Source organism: Notothenia coriiceps, unplaced genomic scaffold (genome assembly GCF_000735185.1).
Source record: "Notothenia coriiceps isolate Sejong01 unplaced genomic scaffold, NC01 NC01_scaffold00019351, whole genome shotgun sequence".
NCBI lineage: Eukaryota > Metazoa > Chordata > Actinopteri > Perciformes > Nototheniidae > Notothenia > Notothenia coriiceps.
The window spans coordinates 792,594-810,213 of record NW_011352052.1 but is presented as its reverse complement, the minus strand read 5'-3'; the positions used below and the strand labels follow the sequence as shown (position 1 = coordinate 810,213).

The following is a 17,620-nucleotide window of genomic DNA, read 5'->3' as shown; positions in this document are numbered from 1 at the left end:
CTGGTTAAAGGTTTTAGAAACCACCTTTTTCCAAGGATACAGACTAACCGACCCACCTTACGGTTTGGTGCGGGGCATTTTGAGGCATTTTCAACAAACGCCGGACGGTCATTTGGTCATTTTTTTCGTCTTCTTTCCACTGCAGTCGTTGAAGTAAACAAGATTAGGAAGGGGTCCTTGAATAAGGCAACACTTGCGCTAGGACATCTATTGATTTCAAGAGTACTTGGAAACACCCTTTTCATGACGCCCACACTTATTTTGAAAACATAACTAAACAAATTCACTTGAAAAAACCGCAACGTCAATGCTGAGAGGCGGTTGTCTACCACACACGACGTCGGGGGAGGAGTCGTGGGGGGAGGGGGAAAGGGCGCAGGTACGTAACGATTGGAAACCATCTCAATCGATTGAAGTTAAGGTTGTGTTTTGGAGATTGTACGTAATGTAACTGATAAAATTTGTTTTGCATTGAGAGAGTTGAACATTTTATTGCAAGTAACTTGAATGGTAATTTATTGATGTAGTTCAAAAAAGTCCCCGTTGTGTTTGACGTCTTTTGCAATCGACGATTGACAACAATCGATTCTGTCGATCGAGAACAATTCCTTCATTGTTATCGGAGGATCGTTTGAATTCCAATCCAATTGTAATTCCATTGCAACATTCTTTGCTTGGAAGCTCTTTCGAAAATGAGAGTCTGACCCCACATTAACACATCGCAACCGAATGGAGGTCTTCCTGAAAATCGACAAAGTAAGGATCATCTTCTCTCGACAGTCTCGGAGGATTCGTCACCCGCATCAGTGTCTTTGCCGAGAGTTGGCGAGAGTTTTGGTACGAGAGTTGAGGGGCTCTGGGGCAATCGCGGTCAATTTTTGGTACAAAATTTGGGTGAAACAAGGTTGGTGACCGACAGAGCGTCAAGGGAGGCACAGTCGCGGAGAGACAGACAGTGTCCTGGAATAAAGCATTTTTTATACATAAACTTCAGTTACCTCTCTTTCCTTTCTAATAGAAAGCTAGGGCAAACTTAACACGGTGCTTAATGGTGTATACCACAAACAGTTAAATTTTCCAATTAAAACGTTCAGTTTTTGTTTTACAACAGCATTTTGACACTTCATTGGTGTAAAAAAACACACTTTGAGAAGGTACTTGATTGTAGAGAACGTGTTGTTGTGTGCAGTGGTTGTTACCCGGGCAGTGATGACAGAACAGTTTTTTCCCTAACTGAGAGGGAGTGATAGTCGTGTTACTTTGTGCAGGTCTTCTTACAGTACGTTTCGACGAACTGAAGGAAACTAAGAGAGACTTGACGGACTATAAATATATACTGAGAGAATGACAAAATTGTAAAAACCCAATGAACTACAATGAAGTACAATTCCGATTATTTTTACCTGTTCGATGATCCGGCCGACATTTACGATTGATTACACGAACGATGATCGATGCCATCCGATTGAACTAGGTCGGTGAGGACCAGGAAAAGTAGTCTGCCCCTCGCGCTTTCTTCTTGCTGTTTATGGGTAACGACCATACTATTGTTGGGACCAATGATTCGTGTGTCCGTAGAAACAATTTCAATAGAATAGAAGTCGATAACAGAGATAAAAATCACCCTCCTTTTGTTAACACTGTAGTCAATACTCACTGTAGTGATGCGCTGAGACCCTAAATCAGAAAGACAGAAAGTATGTCATCAAGAATATAAAAGTTGTCAAAATGCTGTTTGACACTGGAAAAACTGTACCTTTACTAAAAAAATTCTAACTGTTTGTAGTATACACATTAAGTACCGTGTTTAGTTTGCCCTAGCTTTCTATGCAAAAGAGAGAGGTACTGAAGTAATGTATAAGGCTTTATGACTAGCTCATCTACCCCCACTGAAGGTAATATCGAGGTGAGACTCAACTCCTAATTGTACCGAACAAGTCCCCGACACTACGCCATCACAAGTCCGGACATTACCCGACCACTCTAGAGTGAGATATCACGCGAGTGAGACTCACTCCTAAATTTACCTGAACAAGTCCCGAAACACGAAACGACATTCACAAGTCGGACAATTGAACAGTCGACTCTAGATTTAATCTCATGCGGACTCCGCCTTACGCGTCAGAGGGCCCGGGACAAATAAGTAAACAAAATATAGGTATGTCCGATGAACCTTATACAATTTAAAGGTGGAAGGGCAAACAAGGTAAAGACTTATACAAGTGTACGGTCGGCGCAGAATAGACTTTTAATACGAACCAATTTGTCTATTTATTTTACGGAAAACAAAGTGTGACGGGAACAAACATAAATTATTTAGATAAGACTTTAAGTACAATCGTGAAGAACCCTATCCCCTCGTGTGCCTTGGCATTGTGGGGATTTTAAGACCGGAGGATACACATGTGCATCCTCGAAATGTCCCGCAACGAAGGACTCCGGCCTCGGTAGAATTCCAAGGATCCTGGACCTTGGAACAGTCCTTCGGCGGGACTCGATGACGGAGCATCCTTGAAATAGTGGCTCTGGAGGATCCTTCCTTGACATTGAGAAACACCCCATGTGCATTTAAGAGATTGGGACGTCCTTCAACATGGCGGGTCTTGACCGATTTCCGGGTCAAGTCCTGAGGAGGGGAGGAGAGAGGAGTCGAGGAGGGACATTGACAACGTTATCAAACACCTGTGTGTGTAAGCCCAGAGATCAAATGTTACCATGGTGACGAAGTTCTCAAACACCTGTGTACTTGAGCCCAGATATCAGAGGTTTCCATGGAGATGTGCTGTGAAAGGAGAGCCTTTCCATTGTTCTGAATGAAAAATAGAGTATTACTTTATCTTTAGCCAATTTCTCACAGTGAGGCCTTAATAGAGCTTGCCAGGACTTATTCCGCTTCTACGCTTCCCCGTAAACCTCGTTCATTTAACGTGTATACTTTTGCATCTTGCTGCCAGGGGTAATTTCTCAGCCTGGCTACGGATTTGACAAAACAAATTATGCTTTCCATCATAAGATTATCATTTCACCGCAGTTGTGCTGTGAAAACTGGCTATTTACATAACAGATGCAAGCGTAGCTGTTTGTGATACAGCGGCTGTTACAACACAACCATGGATCATCTACAAAGGCAGAGTTCCTGCACATTTATAACTTATTTTTCCCATAGTAATTTCTTACATTTTAGGTTTTTATCATGATAAAACTCCTGCATATGACAGCAGCCTATATGAGAACTAATGGCAGATTTAAAAATGCACAGCCCTGTGTTTCAGAACTGAACATTTATTTTCTTACTTTTACAAACAGTTCAATATAATACCTGAGGATATTAATTTTTCAGACTTCTGAAGGAACCCTGCATTCGAAGTTAAATCTCCTCCTGGGTGCTATAAATCTCTATTAGCCAGGAGGAAGGGAGGAAAGAAAAATGTAATTAGATTAACAGGATGACTTTAGGAAATTCATATAAACAGCTACAATATGTTTCAGTATTTACATCAGAGGGAGAAACCGCAGGAGACACTAAACATGAAGAACAGCAGTCGACCCACGGATAATAAATCCACCGTTATTCAACACAGTCATGATTCACATATTTAGTTTTATTAGAAAATAAACGATATGCTTTGGAGGAGTTCCTGATGAAGGTTTTTCATGCTGCTTACTGACCCTCCTTCTCATTTGAAGGAAAAGTAATTAGTAGTATATTTTACATTTCCAAGTCCAGTTCAGTTCAACACCTCTCACAAAAAGTTACAACAAGCTTGGCTTCGAGTCAGAAACATTTAGGGGAAGGTGCTTTGAATTCGAGCATGAAAGATTTGCCATGACTCTCCAAAACACAACATTTAATATATTTTTGAAATAGCTTTTACATCTGAAATGGCTTAAATGACATGAGAACAAAGTGTTTATAAAACAACAACTTTATTCACAAGTCATTTCTGCTTGAAAAAGAATAATTAAATAAGCACATCATCTCAAATCTATTACATATGATACATTACACTTAATTACACAGTTAGCCAATGAGAATTTGAGTATGTTTTACGATTAAACCAGATGGGTATCATTAGGGTGACCCTTCAACGAACGACAGGCTGTATATTACTTAAAGACAGCGTATGAGCATTTATCCATGAACTCATCCATAGCCACACAGAGAGAGAGACAGTTCTGAGTTATTAACTTTAAGAAAAAGGTGACGAAGAAAGAGAAGCAGCTGAACTTTGCTACTTCCCTTTCTGTGAGATATGATATGAGCAGCAGTGATAGGCAGGCATTCACTTCCTCTCGGAGCAGCTTCTGATGCCCTCAAAGTCCAGCATGACTATAAATACATGTGTCAAAGGGTGTGTTGGTGGTGGCCGATTTAGAAAATGCAGAAATGTCACAGCTGGCAAAGATATTCTTCCTGACTGAATTTCTTTTTTATTTTCTGTGTGTGCGAGTGTGCAGTGGGTGTATGGGTGTGGCGACAGAGGCTGGAGGTTGATAGAATAAACTGGCAGAAGCGTTCCTCGTCTACTTGATGAGCTTGTTGGCTCTCTGGTTCGCTTCATCGATACGAAACTTGTTCATGTCCGCCTGGAAGAAGAAAGAGAAGAAACGGATGTTGAAGGGGTTGCTACCAGTCTCTTTCATATACAACTCACTGACTTTAAATATATTTTAAACACTTAAAAGGTTACCAGGGGATTGTTTCAACTCTAATGCTATTTAGCTGGTTTTAAAAGAGTTATCTTGTGTACGTGGAATAGTTTCACACTGTCTAATGATAAACAGGAAGCAGTAATTCACCAAGCTGAACAGCAGCAGTGCGCCAACAAAGGCAGAGTAGAAGAAGACTTCGACCAAGTGAACATGGACAATAATAGGGATTCAGACTCAAAGGCTTTGCAAATACTTAAAAAATTGATTTAGTTCAGTGAGCAGCCCAGGATGCAACTTAACATTTCCAACATAACTCCACAGGGTACCTTAAACTTGCATTAACTAGTTAAACAGGAAGTGGAAGAATGTGAATTGTTAAGGATGAAATAATGCACGTAAATCAACAGGTTAAAACGTTTGAAATGTCATTGATGTCCCACCTTGTCGTTGATGCTGTCGATGTGTTTGTTCTGACTGTCTATCTCGTTGCCCATGTCCTGAGCCATGTTTTTCAGGTTGCCAATGATGCTGCCGACCGTGTCCAGATTCTCTTCCATCTCATCCTCACGAGCATCATTGGTTATCCTGTAAACGTCAAGAAATGTGTCTTAATCTGTCAATTGTGCAACGGAAATTCAACATTTACAACATGCCACTGGCAACATTAGGGTAGAGGGCCCACCTCTTGATGTAGGGTCCTGAGGGGGCGTTGGCCTGGGCCTGCCCGTTGCGGACGCCCGACGGCTGCCTGGAGACCACTTTTCCTCCGTTGGAGTCATTCTCGTTGTCGGCTCCTCTAAGACCCCATGTGCGCTTGTACTTTGAGTCCTTCTCGATAGACGACACCCTGGAGGGAAAACAGAAAGTCAATACAAGGCAGGAAATCCAGAGTTGTTCAAATAAAAACTAGAAGTGTTCAATTCAACTACATGGCTCTGGCATAAGCGATTATAAGGCTCACATATAGGAAGTTAAAACAGATTCCCTACCTTATCTTACGGTACTCATCAAAGAATCCTCTTCTCCAATGTGAAAGCAATTTGGGGAGATTTTTTTCCATATTTAGAACCAAATATAATCTCACTATGCACACACACACACACACAGCGCTGGGCACAGAGCAGCACACCTGTCATCCATCACATCCTGTACACGTTCATACGCCATTGGGAATGCTCACAAATTGTACAATCAATCTTTTACTCCCAAAAATAAACATTTGACAAGCACATGTGTAAATCTTCTCTCCATGTCATACTCGCTGCTCATGCTGTGATCATGTAAAAATCACACTGACAGATCAGAGGTGTTGCATGGAAGCGTTTGTTCCAGTAGTGAGGACAGAGAGGCAGAGTGCTTCTTTTTTTACCGGTTCGGTTCCCCACTTCAATTTCTTTGTTATTATCCTCGGTGTTTCTCAACATGGAAACAAAGGACTTTCAAAGATGAGGGAACAATCCCATACGTTAATGAAAATGCATCCAACTGTAGTTTTGCATGTTGGACGGCTTTAAGTACCATAATACCCATGAGCTTTGGCAGCTGTTGCCATGGAGAATGCTCCAGGCAGAGGGGCCAATCAAAGAAAAAAAAGATTTCAAAGCCCTTTGTTGTTGGAGCTGGGAACACAACACAGTTACTAAATTCATCCAAAGATCATCCAGTGTCCAAGTGAATACATCTGACTATTATTTTTACAGTATTATCATCCCCATAATCTTTAACTCACAGCAGCTGTTAGCCCTTGAGAGAATTTGAGGTCAAATCTTCTGGCTTTTAATTAAATAGTCAGAAATGTTTTAACCAGGAGTGTTTCATTCAATTGTCAGTCAGTTAACGTCTGAAAAGAGATGCCTGAAGAAAAGGCCCTTCCACTTAATATGAAGTAAAAAAATAAGCAAATCAAGTTAACAAATATGCAAAAATGCAAATGTTCCATACTGCTTTCTTGTCTGTTTGCTCTATATTGCTCCTCAATGTGACGTTGAAACACAAACCAGCCACATGCCGGTTCCATAAACTATCATGAATAAATCAAAGCACAGCACAGAGTGGAGAACAGCCTGATAACACGGAGCAGTGAAGGTGAGGCTCAGCATCTCGCTGTCGTGTACCTGTCACAGGGACACACGCACATGCCGCAGCACTTGGAGAGATCGGTCAGGTTTTTCTCCGCCTGCCTCATGTCCTGGTTGATTTGGTCCAGGCCCTCGTCCACACGCCTCAGCTGCTCTGAAACACACAGGCACACACACCATGTCACACATGTATCCAGGTTAGGTTGCAGGCTAAGCAATCAACTCAGTGAAAGCACCGCCTGCTGACCAATCAGAGCTCCGTGTGCGGAGTTTAAAGCTATCAAGTCATATTACAGGACGGCAAAAATCAACTGACTGTGTGAACGTGAAAATTAATAGAATATCACAGTCTCCCATCTTCAGAGCAATCTGACTATTATACATTAGCGTTAAGAAAGTTTACTTAAATATCTGCCACAANAATACTATATTTTTTGACAAATATGTGGGCGTTCACGGTGTTTCACAGATGATCCAGATGCAGGATGTCTGACTACTTCTGTTAGAGCGAGTTCCTTGACGAGTTGATTTGAATTCTACAGCTATGCATCAGAGTTTTTTTGGTTGGTTAACCAGGCTCGGGGTCGGTGGACGGACTGGGGTGTTGGGGTTTGTTACTTATGTAGCAAAACCCACCCGTTGTCTGGTACGTTTGAAACATATTGTGATAAACTAGATCAGGTGGTACGTTTCAAACTCTCGATTTGACTGAGTTAATATATTGTTTATGTTTTTTTTGTTGTTTCTTTGGTTCTGGTTTAAAGTATGTCATTGGATTATTTTTGGAGGATTATTTAAAACCTATTTTTCTTTTAATCACCATTATCATCATCACCTTGTAAGTGGAGTCTTCATGTAGATATTTGTTTGCTTGTTCAAATCCTGATGGTATGTTTGTTTTCGTCTTTTTGTTCATGCTGCACAAAGATGATACCAGCTGTTAGTTTTTATGTTGTGTGTCAGGATGTAGGGGGACAGTCTTGGTGATTTTTAGGTTCCAGTTTTGAGAGGTGTCGGTGCTTTTATGGTTATTGATGCACATGCTTCCATACCATCGCCAATGTCATCTCCAGACTGCTAATCTACCACCATGATCGTCACTTCTTGGATACAGAGGAATGGCAATATTAATTTTTATATGCATCTTGTCCGGCAGCGTATGTCTCTTGAGTTCGCCGATGATACGATGTTACCAGGATCAAAACCTCAGCCTTTGTCTAATTTTGGAGGAAGATATCTACCACGACGATCATCATTACACCACACACACACATCACACACACATCATCACTATCATCGACTACATCACACACACAGGTTTTTTTGTTTACACACACACACACACACATCACTACAAGCAGGTATGAAGGGGATTGTTTTCTTTAATGACCAAAAAATTAAAAGACAAAAAGAATATTAAAGGTGGCACCGTTTTTGTGCTTTCCCCTAACTGTCCCCCAATACACCTGCCGCCTTGGCCATTCCCGGCCTCATCCTTTTTTTCGCCATTGTTTTTTTTTTTTTGTTTTGTGGGTTTCTCTGTCGTTGTGGATTTTCCTTCTCCTTCGTGGTGTCTCTTCTAAAAGGATGAGATCAAAGGCCTTAGAGGAGGTAGTGAATGAAGAGGAGAATGTGGAGTAGAGCGGGTCGGAGCTGTAAGGAGGCTATAAGGATAATAATAGGCGTGTCTAGGGGAAATGGAAGGGAGAGAGAGTGGAAGATGTGTTGCTGAGGAGGAGTTTGGTGTCTGCTCGATCTTAGTTAGCGCGTGACTCTACGAGAAACCGAAAAGTAATCTTTTCCTATATAACGGGTTTGGGGCCGGTTGGGTTGGTGTGTGGTTTGTCCCACGCAAAAAGCTACGTAGTTGACTGCTACACTTACCTGGATGTATGGAGTGACTGAACCGTAACTAAACCAAATAAAACAAAGAGAGGGAGGAGAGGGGAGAAAAGGGGGGAGAAAGGCCTGGTCTGGTCTGTTTGTCTTCGCTGTGATATTGCTGTTCTTGGTCTCGGCAGACAGAAATCGTTCCCTCCCTCTCCCTCTGCCCAGCGCCTAGGCTTTGTTCTCACTTTCCTTTTTTCCTGGATGGAAAAAATATGGAATAAGCTTCAAAAAACTGACTTTGAGAATATATATATTTTTGTTTTGCCTTACCATAAGTGTGTCTGTTACTGATGTATGAATTTCTCTCATTGCTTTCTACTTAATTATGCGGCGGGAGGGAAGGGGGGGAGGGGCGGGTTTTTTGGCGACGTGTTGCCTACTTTCTATCTTCTTTGTCTTTTCGGTTGTGCTCTGGATTCTTTTTAATTTGTTGGACAGACTGTGGAACATGTAGCCTCCAAGTCGTTTTTTAAACGTTCGATCCAGAATGTTGTGAAAAAGCCAAAACTGAAAACCAAAAAGCAAACTTTTTAGACATACAACCAATACCAAAAGAACAACAAACCAATGCACGTAACTAAACGTAACGTAAGTAGTAGTGTGTGTGTGTGTGTGTGTGTAGTGTGTGTGTGTGTGTGTGTGTGTGTGTGTGTGTGTGTGTGTGTGTGTGTGTGTGTGTGTGTGTGTGTGTGTGTGTGTGTGTGTGTGTGTTTTGTCTGATACAAGTAAGACAAACAAAACTCGGCGTGTTGACAGAGGATGAACTCGTCCAGGAAAAAGATGAAAACAAATGTTTCAAATGAACAAGAACAAACAAACAGCGACACAGCGACAGTGAAACAGAGAGAGAGAGGAGAGCCAGAGAATAAATAACATACAGCTTAGTTTGGGCTGCATATTAAACAAACGAGACAAACACCCAGACATGATGGGAACAGATCTTGTTTATGGTTGAAAAATGTCAAAACTGGGGCTGATTCGATATCATAACAAAACCGTATTCTGTTTAGCTGACCTGGAGGAACATCCAAGACAAATATCAACAAAAAAGGCAAAAATTGTTTGGATGTTGCAGCGATTTTCACGTTTTAGAGAATTGCATTACTTTTTGGACGAAAGCTTTTCTCTAAGGATCGGCCGATATACTCACTCTCTGCCGATCGATCGGTGCTCCCTAAAAATGCTGATCGCGAGAGCCGATCACATGACGTAAAATACATGACACTTTTCTCTGTGCGCGGCAAAAGAAGCTCGCCAAAATGGCTTCACCGGTCTGGCAGCATTTTAAGGTGTCCGAAAATAGCGGTATGCAACGTGTGTGAAGCAGAAATCCTGCAGCTCCGCCCGCTGTGACGGACCGGTGAGCGAAANCCGAGTACAGCGGGGTCGCACGACTTCAACGTTACGCCATCTTAAGATCCATATTCAAAAATGCAGATTCAGAATTGTACAAGTTGAATCGTTTGTTTTAACAGTAAAACAAACGATTCAACTTGTACAATTCTGAATCTGCATTTTTGAATATGGATCTTAAGATGGCGTAACGTTGAAGTCGTGCGACCCCGCTGTACTCGGCTGTAGTTAGTTTATAGCATAACGTTAGCATTTTGCTCCTGGCGATCCGAAAATTATAAAAGTAGGGTAGACATGTGGAGATTATCCGGCTGAACAAAACGCGCATTTATCCAACAGGTTCGTTTTCCACAGATCTTATTTTTTACAATATACAAAGTGTTACATAGTGATGTCACTATGGTACGGAATTAAACAAAGGAGTCCAATGGAGCCGTTTTAGGCAAGGGGGGAGTGTGTGGGAGAGAAACAATTTAATGGATCAAAACCAACTGATCATACAGGAAAGGGAAACCCCAAAGGATCATAGGACCTCTTTAAAAACAGTACCCAACACTATTATGTCCTGTTTGAGTGAAATTGGCTAAAAAACTACAGTGCCCAGCTGTTTTAGGAATACTCAGCCATTTGTTGCAAGAAAGGAACAAATATATTGAAATGCTTTAATGTCTTCGGTAGGAACAACTTGGCTTGGGGCTGAGAGCCAGAGATAAGACTTAAGAATGTCATCAATTACTTAAAAGTCTTACATATGTACTGGTCTATCATGTATATACATATTATTATGTTTTGGGCTACAAATGCATTTAGTTGTGAAACCCACAGAATGACAATAAATGATCCTTGAATCCTAAAGCATTGCTGGTTTTATTCTTCTCGTGGAACAAATATCACAAACCTTTCTCAAGTATTAATCACACAAACATTTCAAATCAAAGTGTTGAAAGTAGTTTTTGAAGAAGCATTCAGAACACTTATTTATTTCAATGTTACAATCTGGAACAACAATAAGCTCAAGTTCTGCCTTCTAACCTACAGGAATCACAGCAAATGTAGTTTAAGTAAGAAATAGTCATTAACATGCTATCATTATTTTAAAGCTGGTGACACAGGGGGGTCAACTTCAAATACTATCATTGCTTTTGGACTGATTTCATATTTAGCTATGCATAGAGGTGGGAGAAGTACTCAGATCTTGTACTTAAGTAAAAGTAGAAGTACTAGAGTGTAGGAATACTCTGTTACAGTTAAAGTCCTGCATTCAACATGTTACTCAAGTACAAAAGTATTGGCATCACAATATACTTAAAAGTACCAAAAGTAAAAAGTACTCATTCATTCATTGGTCCATTTCAGAATTATATATATGATATGTTTTGATTATAATTATTGATGCATCAAAGTGTTATCAAAGCTGGTAAAGGTGCAGCTAGTTGTAATTATTCCGTATGATGCAGGGTAGCTTGTGAATTTACTCCAGGTGCAATTAAAGTCTGATTTAAGAGTTGATTCTATTTTTAATCCAAATCTGTAATTAAAGATATTAAATAAAAAGGTAGATTACATGATTTACTTCTGAGTTGTAGTGGAGTAGAAGTACAAAGTAGAAAATAATGAAAATACTCAAGTAAAGTACTTGAGTAAATCTACTTAGTTAGTTTACAACTCTGGCTATGCAATCATGTAAAATCTTCATCTGCAGGCAACTGGAAACTATAGTGATTAGAAAAAAGAACTGGAGACCAAAGAAAAGAAAAGATGAAAAGAAGAGGATGATAGCCTTCTGACATGGACTGTTGTAGAAAGTTGCAATATTTCAACATGGTTTTCAGGTAAAGAGTTCACAGCTTCAACTTCAAAGAAAAAAGTTCAATACTTTCAGGTTGACATGTTGAAAGATAAAAAACATTGCATTTCCAAGGCCTTACTGGTCTTTAATCACACAAGTATTACTAAGGCAAAGTAAAGTCAGACAGCATGACTCACTGCTTGTCTACGAATCACTTACAGAAGTCTGAAATGTGTTTGTTGTTCCTCAAGCTGCGCAAGTTTCAAACGAAGGACAACTCACTGACAAATCTAATGAGAATTTTTCGAGATGATAATGAAAATGACATTGATGAAAATGTCACCTTGTAGCATTTCATACCTGAAAGACAAAAGACCATTCAAATGTCTTTATTTCCTTTTTTCCCCTATTCCAAGTCTGCCAATGTATTTTCCCTCACCTTGGTCTTCCCCTTATGAGAGCCCTTCCCTGTTTTCCTCTCACCCCCACTTCCTCCCCCCCTCTCCTGGCTCTCGCTGGCACGCCAACATTGTTATTAGTGTCATAATTTACCCCCTTATGCAAACATGACCCTAACCTCGATATGCTGTAAGGCAAAAATATTCATACTGTAGTCACTGTGAGACCACTAAAGAATGAGACAGGAGGGACATAAATTATTGCTCCGCGGCTCGTAGTTCATATTTCACTCCGTAGCCTTTCCACTCACACACACTGATGCACACGTATCTCCCGTGCGGGGGCTCAGTAATGGCTATACATATGAAAAAGCAACATTATTTCATAGTGGGATATATATTTGGATAAGATGAATAGATTGGCAAGGACAAGCAAGGGGTAGAAAGAAAGGACGAAGGCAGGTAAATGGGATAGTCAGGTGAGGAAATCTGCATTTTAATTGCTGCTGTGTCTTAATGCATTTTCATGATGCCATCGGTAAATCCTTTGTGACCGACCGAGGGCGATAAAGGGAGGTGTGGTTGGCCAAATTGAAGCTGGTTTTAAGTATAGCGACTGCGTGAGTGCCACTGTTGTGCCGTATGGATTCAGTAGCATGCGCACACATGTGTTTGACCTTGGCAGCCTCTCCCTCTCCTCCTCCCTCCTCCCTACATGTTAACCCCCCTCCCCTCCTTCAACCCCCAGGGTCCCACTCGACCTTGGCTAATTAGCTCACGTCCCGGTGGCATATGTTCAACACACAATTTATCCACAACAAGGACATTACAACTGCAGTGTCCCGCCTCTGCCTCCCGCCCTCAGTTGTTGTGCTGGGTTTCTCCGTGCATGTGTGTGTTTCAAACAGTACGGCTTTCAAAACCGACTCCCTGTGTACTTGTTTTTTTACCAGGGCTTACAGTTTGAAAAACAAGTTCTCAATTCAATTATTGTGTGATATTTCTCGATATTGGAAGGGTTGATCATTTCACAAAAGATTACATTTATCATGATGTGAGTTCTTTGCAAGGATCTGTACCAAATGAATACTCTGATACAAGAATTTAAAATCTTGAATACAGAAGAGAAGAGGTGTGTCCTATGTCCAGTATAGTAATACAGATTAATCCAAGAATTTAAAATGAATAAACTGCTGATTTTCCATACAAATATTCACATAAAATAAACACTAAAATCCAACAAGAAATAGGTATGTCCTACTCGTCCAGTTTGTGCTTTGATTTGGAGTCAAAAGGGACAACAAAATGGAGGCTATCGTAAATAAATGAGGCTTTTCAAAAACAAACTGCCATATTTTCACAAGAATTTAGAAAAAGCACAAAAATGTAATAAATTGAGATGGTCTTTTTCTTCCAGTTTAGTTATAATATTTGGTATGCATATAGAGACATTGGGTCACATGACATGGAAGAGATTAAGAGTACATTCATGACATCAGTCATCAAAAAGATGTGCCACATAAGACAAATGTACTTTAATCTGTTTTGAATAATTTTCCCTAATTTGGGTTAGTTAGCATAGAGGTGTTGAAAATAACATTGGTTTTGTGTAATTCAAAGTGAAATTCTGAGGGAGCTAATCCTCCTCTGCTGACAATCTGAAACTGAGGAACAAGACGCCACTGGATCTGAATGTCTGACGAATATCCAACCTTAAACTAACTTCACCTCACTAACTGGGCCAACGGTCAAACAATCAAACTAAAAGTTAGACAAGCAAGACAGACAGCCAGCAGCTACTTGATGTCAGTCATCCTTCATACAACAATATAAACTCTCTTTGAAGTTTCATGTATAGAATCTATTCAGATCAATGGTAAATACAGCTGGAAAGTGCGATAACAAATAAAGCTGTATGTGACGGCACGATAAATACACCAACACACAGGTGGTTCTCATTGGCAGCTGGTTGCCAAGCGGTCTGGCTGAGCTCAACACTCCCTGCTGAGGAGGGGGGCCTGAGGCTGCAGCTTGAGGGGCATCGTGCCCCAGATCCATGTCACTGTGCCTCATCACTCCTTTAACCATTGGATCTTAGTTAAAAATGCCTTAACACAGAGCGTACAATTGTTACTTTTAATTACAAATGCAGCCTATACGTTGTTTTTTTATTTGATTCTGTTTACTTTAATATATTGAAATGGTAGTTATTGGCCTCATAAACACCTAAATTGTAAATATTGCAATACACTTAGTCATCTGAGACTGTGGTGCAGAAATAACTCTTGTGAGTAATTAACTGAATATAGCTCTTTCTCTAATCTGACATTTCTCTGCAGAACTTTTGTAAAAGGTCCTTTTTAATTTTGGATGCTGGACATTGTTACGTTTAAACTTTTTAAACTTTAGAAGGCAAGCTGCATCACAAACCCAGTTGCTATGGTTATACAATGAATGCATGAGCCTGGATTGAATGCATAAGGCTAAACCCAATACAAATGCCATAACAAATGAATATTTAAAATAAATTCAAGAGATTTTTCTCAAACATCCCTCTCGCAGGGTTAAAACACGAATGAAAACCACCACCATGCATAATTACTCTAAACAAAGCATGCAACATGACACAATGCAACAAGCTTTATCACATGATAGAACACAAATCAGCAAACGCTGTAATAGCAGAATAGTTTTTGCCCGGTCTATCTGGTCAAAGATAGCCTATCTGTGGTTTAGTTTGTTGTAGACTGTGTGACCTTGTGATTATAAAACAACCTTGAACACTCTTGCAAAAGGAGAGGTAAATAGACTAGGTCCAAGTGTGTGTTAGTTGTGTGTGTGCGTGCGTGCTGTTTACACACATTCAGTGAGAGGTTCACAGCTGAAGTAAACAATGAGCAAAGCTGTGTTTGTTCAAAGAGACTATCGACACGGCCCCAAGACATTTTTACTAATTGATGGGGTTACTACACACAACTGAACTATAAAGCTGTAAATCTGAAACCAGAGTTGATAAGGGTTTGATCAAGTTCCATAATTAGATCATGAGAAGACTATTGAGTTGGATGAACAGTAACAGCTCACGTTTTGAAATAAATGTGATGCTAACTGGATTTCACCTTCTTTATACTCCTATTTAATGTTTCTGAAAGCATCAGTTAAGTGTTCACTGACAACATGCCTTATCAAATTATCTGTCAAAATGCCAGAGTTGACAATATAATATCGGCTTGTAATAACCACTTTATTTAAAGATCCCACGTCATGGCCATTTCCACTGATCATAATTCCATTGTTGAGGTCTACTAGAATAGATTTATATTGTGCAATTTTCCAAAATCACTTTGGTTTCTCATACAGCATCTCTGTAAACTACGTGTATTCACTGAATTTCACTCTCTACCTTTAACGGCTCGTTGTAGCTCAATAGCTCCAGCCCCCACCCTCCCTGTGAGCACAGTGTGCTCTGATTGGTCGGGACGTTGTGAATCGCGCTAAGCTCCGTGGAGGTGTGGTTTCCTTGTTTAGCGATACACAGCGAAACACAGCCAAACTCACCCTGAGCACACACAAAGTCACAGCCGAAGTAAAAACAATAAGTGTGGCTTGATATTGAGTAAGAAAAAGGTTGATAAACGCTGTGAGAATGGGTCTGCAGAGAGAATTTCGCCGCGATCCCAACTGTCTGTTATCAGCCTGCAACCAGGGAGGAGAGATCAGCAGAGCTGCATGCACTGTGTGTGTGTGTGGGAGGAAGTCCGTGGATTGGTCAATTTGGACCAATCAGCGGGGGCTTAACGTAACGGCTCCGCGGACGTAACATAACGGCTACACGGGTTGGTTCCGGGAAACGCATGACATCATGAGTTACCCGGAACAATCAATGGACAGTGATGTATCTCCAACGAGCCGTTTTGGGGAGGTATTTTCTGTGTTAGAGTTTTACTCGCTACAGGGTGTACTTTGAGGGTTTTGACTCTGCAGACCGTTTACATGCATAAAAACCTTCATAACACACAAGGAGACGGGTAATAACCGGAAAAGCATGACATGGGACCTTTAATATATTTATGGATATTCTTCTGGACTTTCTTGTGTCAGTCTTGTACTTTTTAAACACGTGCATGTAGTGTCACCTCATCCTCATCCTTGCAATTCAAGAAAGGTCATAGAGATTTTCAAAATGTTTGGGACTACTGGACCAAGAGCTGGACACCATCTAGGTCCATTATATTTTAGAGATATTATTCTACAGGCGATATCTCCCACACTCTGAATCACACTTAAATACATCTAGATTGATAAAAATAATTACAGGTACTAGGAAAAATATGTGGTTGTTAAATGCAACCCATCAGAAATAGGACTATTCAAGAGTAAAAAAGCAGAGGTATTAAAAACCCAATGACTATATAAATACAACCCTTTTTTCATACGGGCAAAAGGGCACTTGAAATGATTCCTGTTTATCTTGACATTTGAAACGTGCTCACAGTTTCTTTGTGCGATTAACCAAAACAACGTCGAGCAACCAGTTCCTGAAGTGCAGTGAACGTCTGACTAATTAATCTCTAAGAAGGACTTTTCTTTTGCTTGAAATAATTCCAGTTTTTAGAGCCGTTTCAAAGTGAGAAGGAAGCATTGTAGAGTCCTCTAAGCATCCAAAGAGAGTCAAGTATCTGTTGAGGAGAGTCCTCTGGTTCACCCCAGAAAATAAAGAAATACACTCTTGAACAGAATAGAATGGTTTCAAACTGCACTGGTTAAAGTAAAGACAAGTAGTGGTAAAGTTCATGTAACATAACTTTAGAATAATGAAAACAGTAAATCACTTTGAACTGGATCAACCTGCTGTTTATGACCCTATGAATACAGGGGGTGCAGTCCTTAAGTTAGCAGTCTTCTAAATACAGCTGACAGATACTGTTTCCTCACAAATGTAACTCACAAATGTGTTGATAAGCTTCCTACTCTCTGGCGTAAGAGAAAGCAATTCGAAAAGAAAAATCCTCTAAAAGGTTTAACCAAAGATGGAACCCTGTTTTGGGCTCAAGACAAAATTGTGTGAGTAGGGTTTTCTCTTTCCTGTGTGTTATTTCAGTTTTAGTGCATGTAAATGGTCCGCCAAGACTTAAATCCCTAGGTTCCCTGGGGAGGGAGTTTATCTCACCCCCCCCCTGCCTGAGACGCCTACATTGGACACCTTTGTTTACTTCAATAACATAATGACATCACTATGTAACACTCACACTTCTATTGGCTAGCACTCTAACACATTGTATGTGATAGGCTAAGGGGCGGGACATCTCTAAGCGGTTGACGAATCACAACAGAGCCGGCCAGCTAACCAATCAGAGCAGACTGGGCTCTGGTTTCAGACAGAGGGTGAACAGAGGTGCTGCAGCATAAGGCAGTATGAGAACAATAAAGAGCTTTTTGAACATTAAAGCATGGAGACA

The 17,620-nt window shown here is 40.5% G+C and overlaps 1 protein-coding gene across 1 annotated transcript in view; it reads right to left on the bottom strand.

Annotated features, from left to right (window-relative positions):
* Positions 1–3,581: 3,581 nt before the first annotated feature.
* LOC104951916 (synaptosomal-associated protein 23-like) overlaps positions 3,582–17,620 on the bottom strand; it is a 21,972-nt gene continuing 7,933 nt past the window's right edge. Inside the window, exons 3-6 of the mRNA XM_010778652.1 lie at positions 6,768–6,883; positions 5,336–5,500; positions 5,094–5,238; positions 3,582–4,587 (exon numbers count right to left, since the gene is read on the bottom strand). Coding sequence (XP_010776954.1) covers positions 4,525–4,587; positions 5,094–5,238; positions 5,336–5,500; positions 6,768–6,883 — 489 coding nt within the window. The 3' untranslated portion in view covers positions 3,582–4,524. The remainder of the gene's footprint in view (positions 4,588–5,093; positions 5,239–5,335; positions 5,501–6,767; positions 6,884–17,620) is intronic.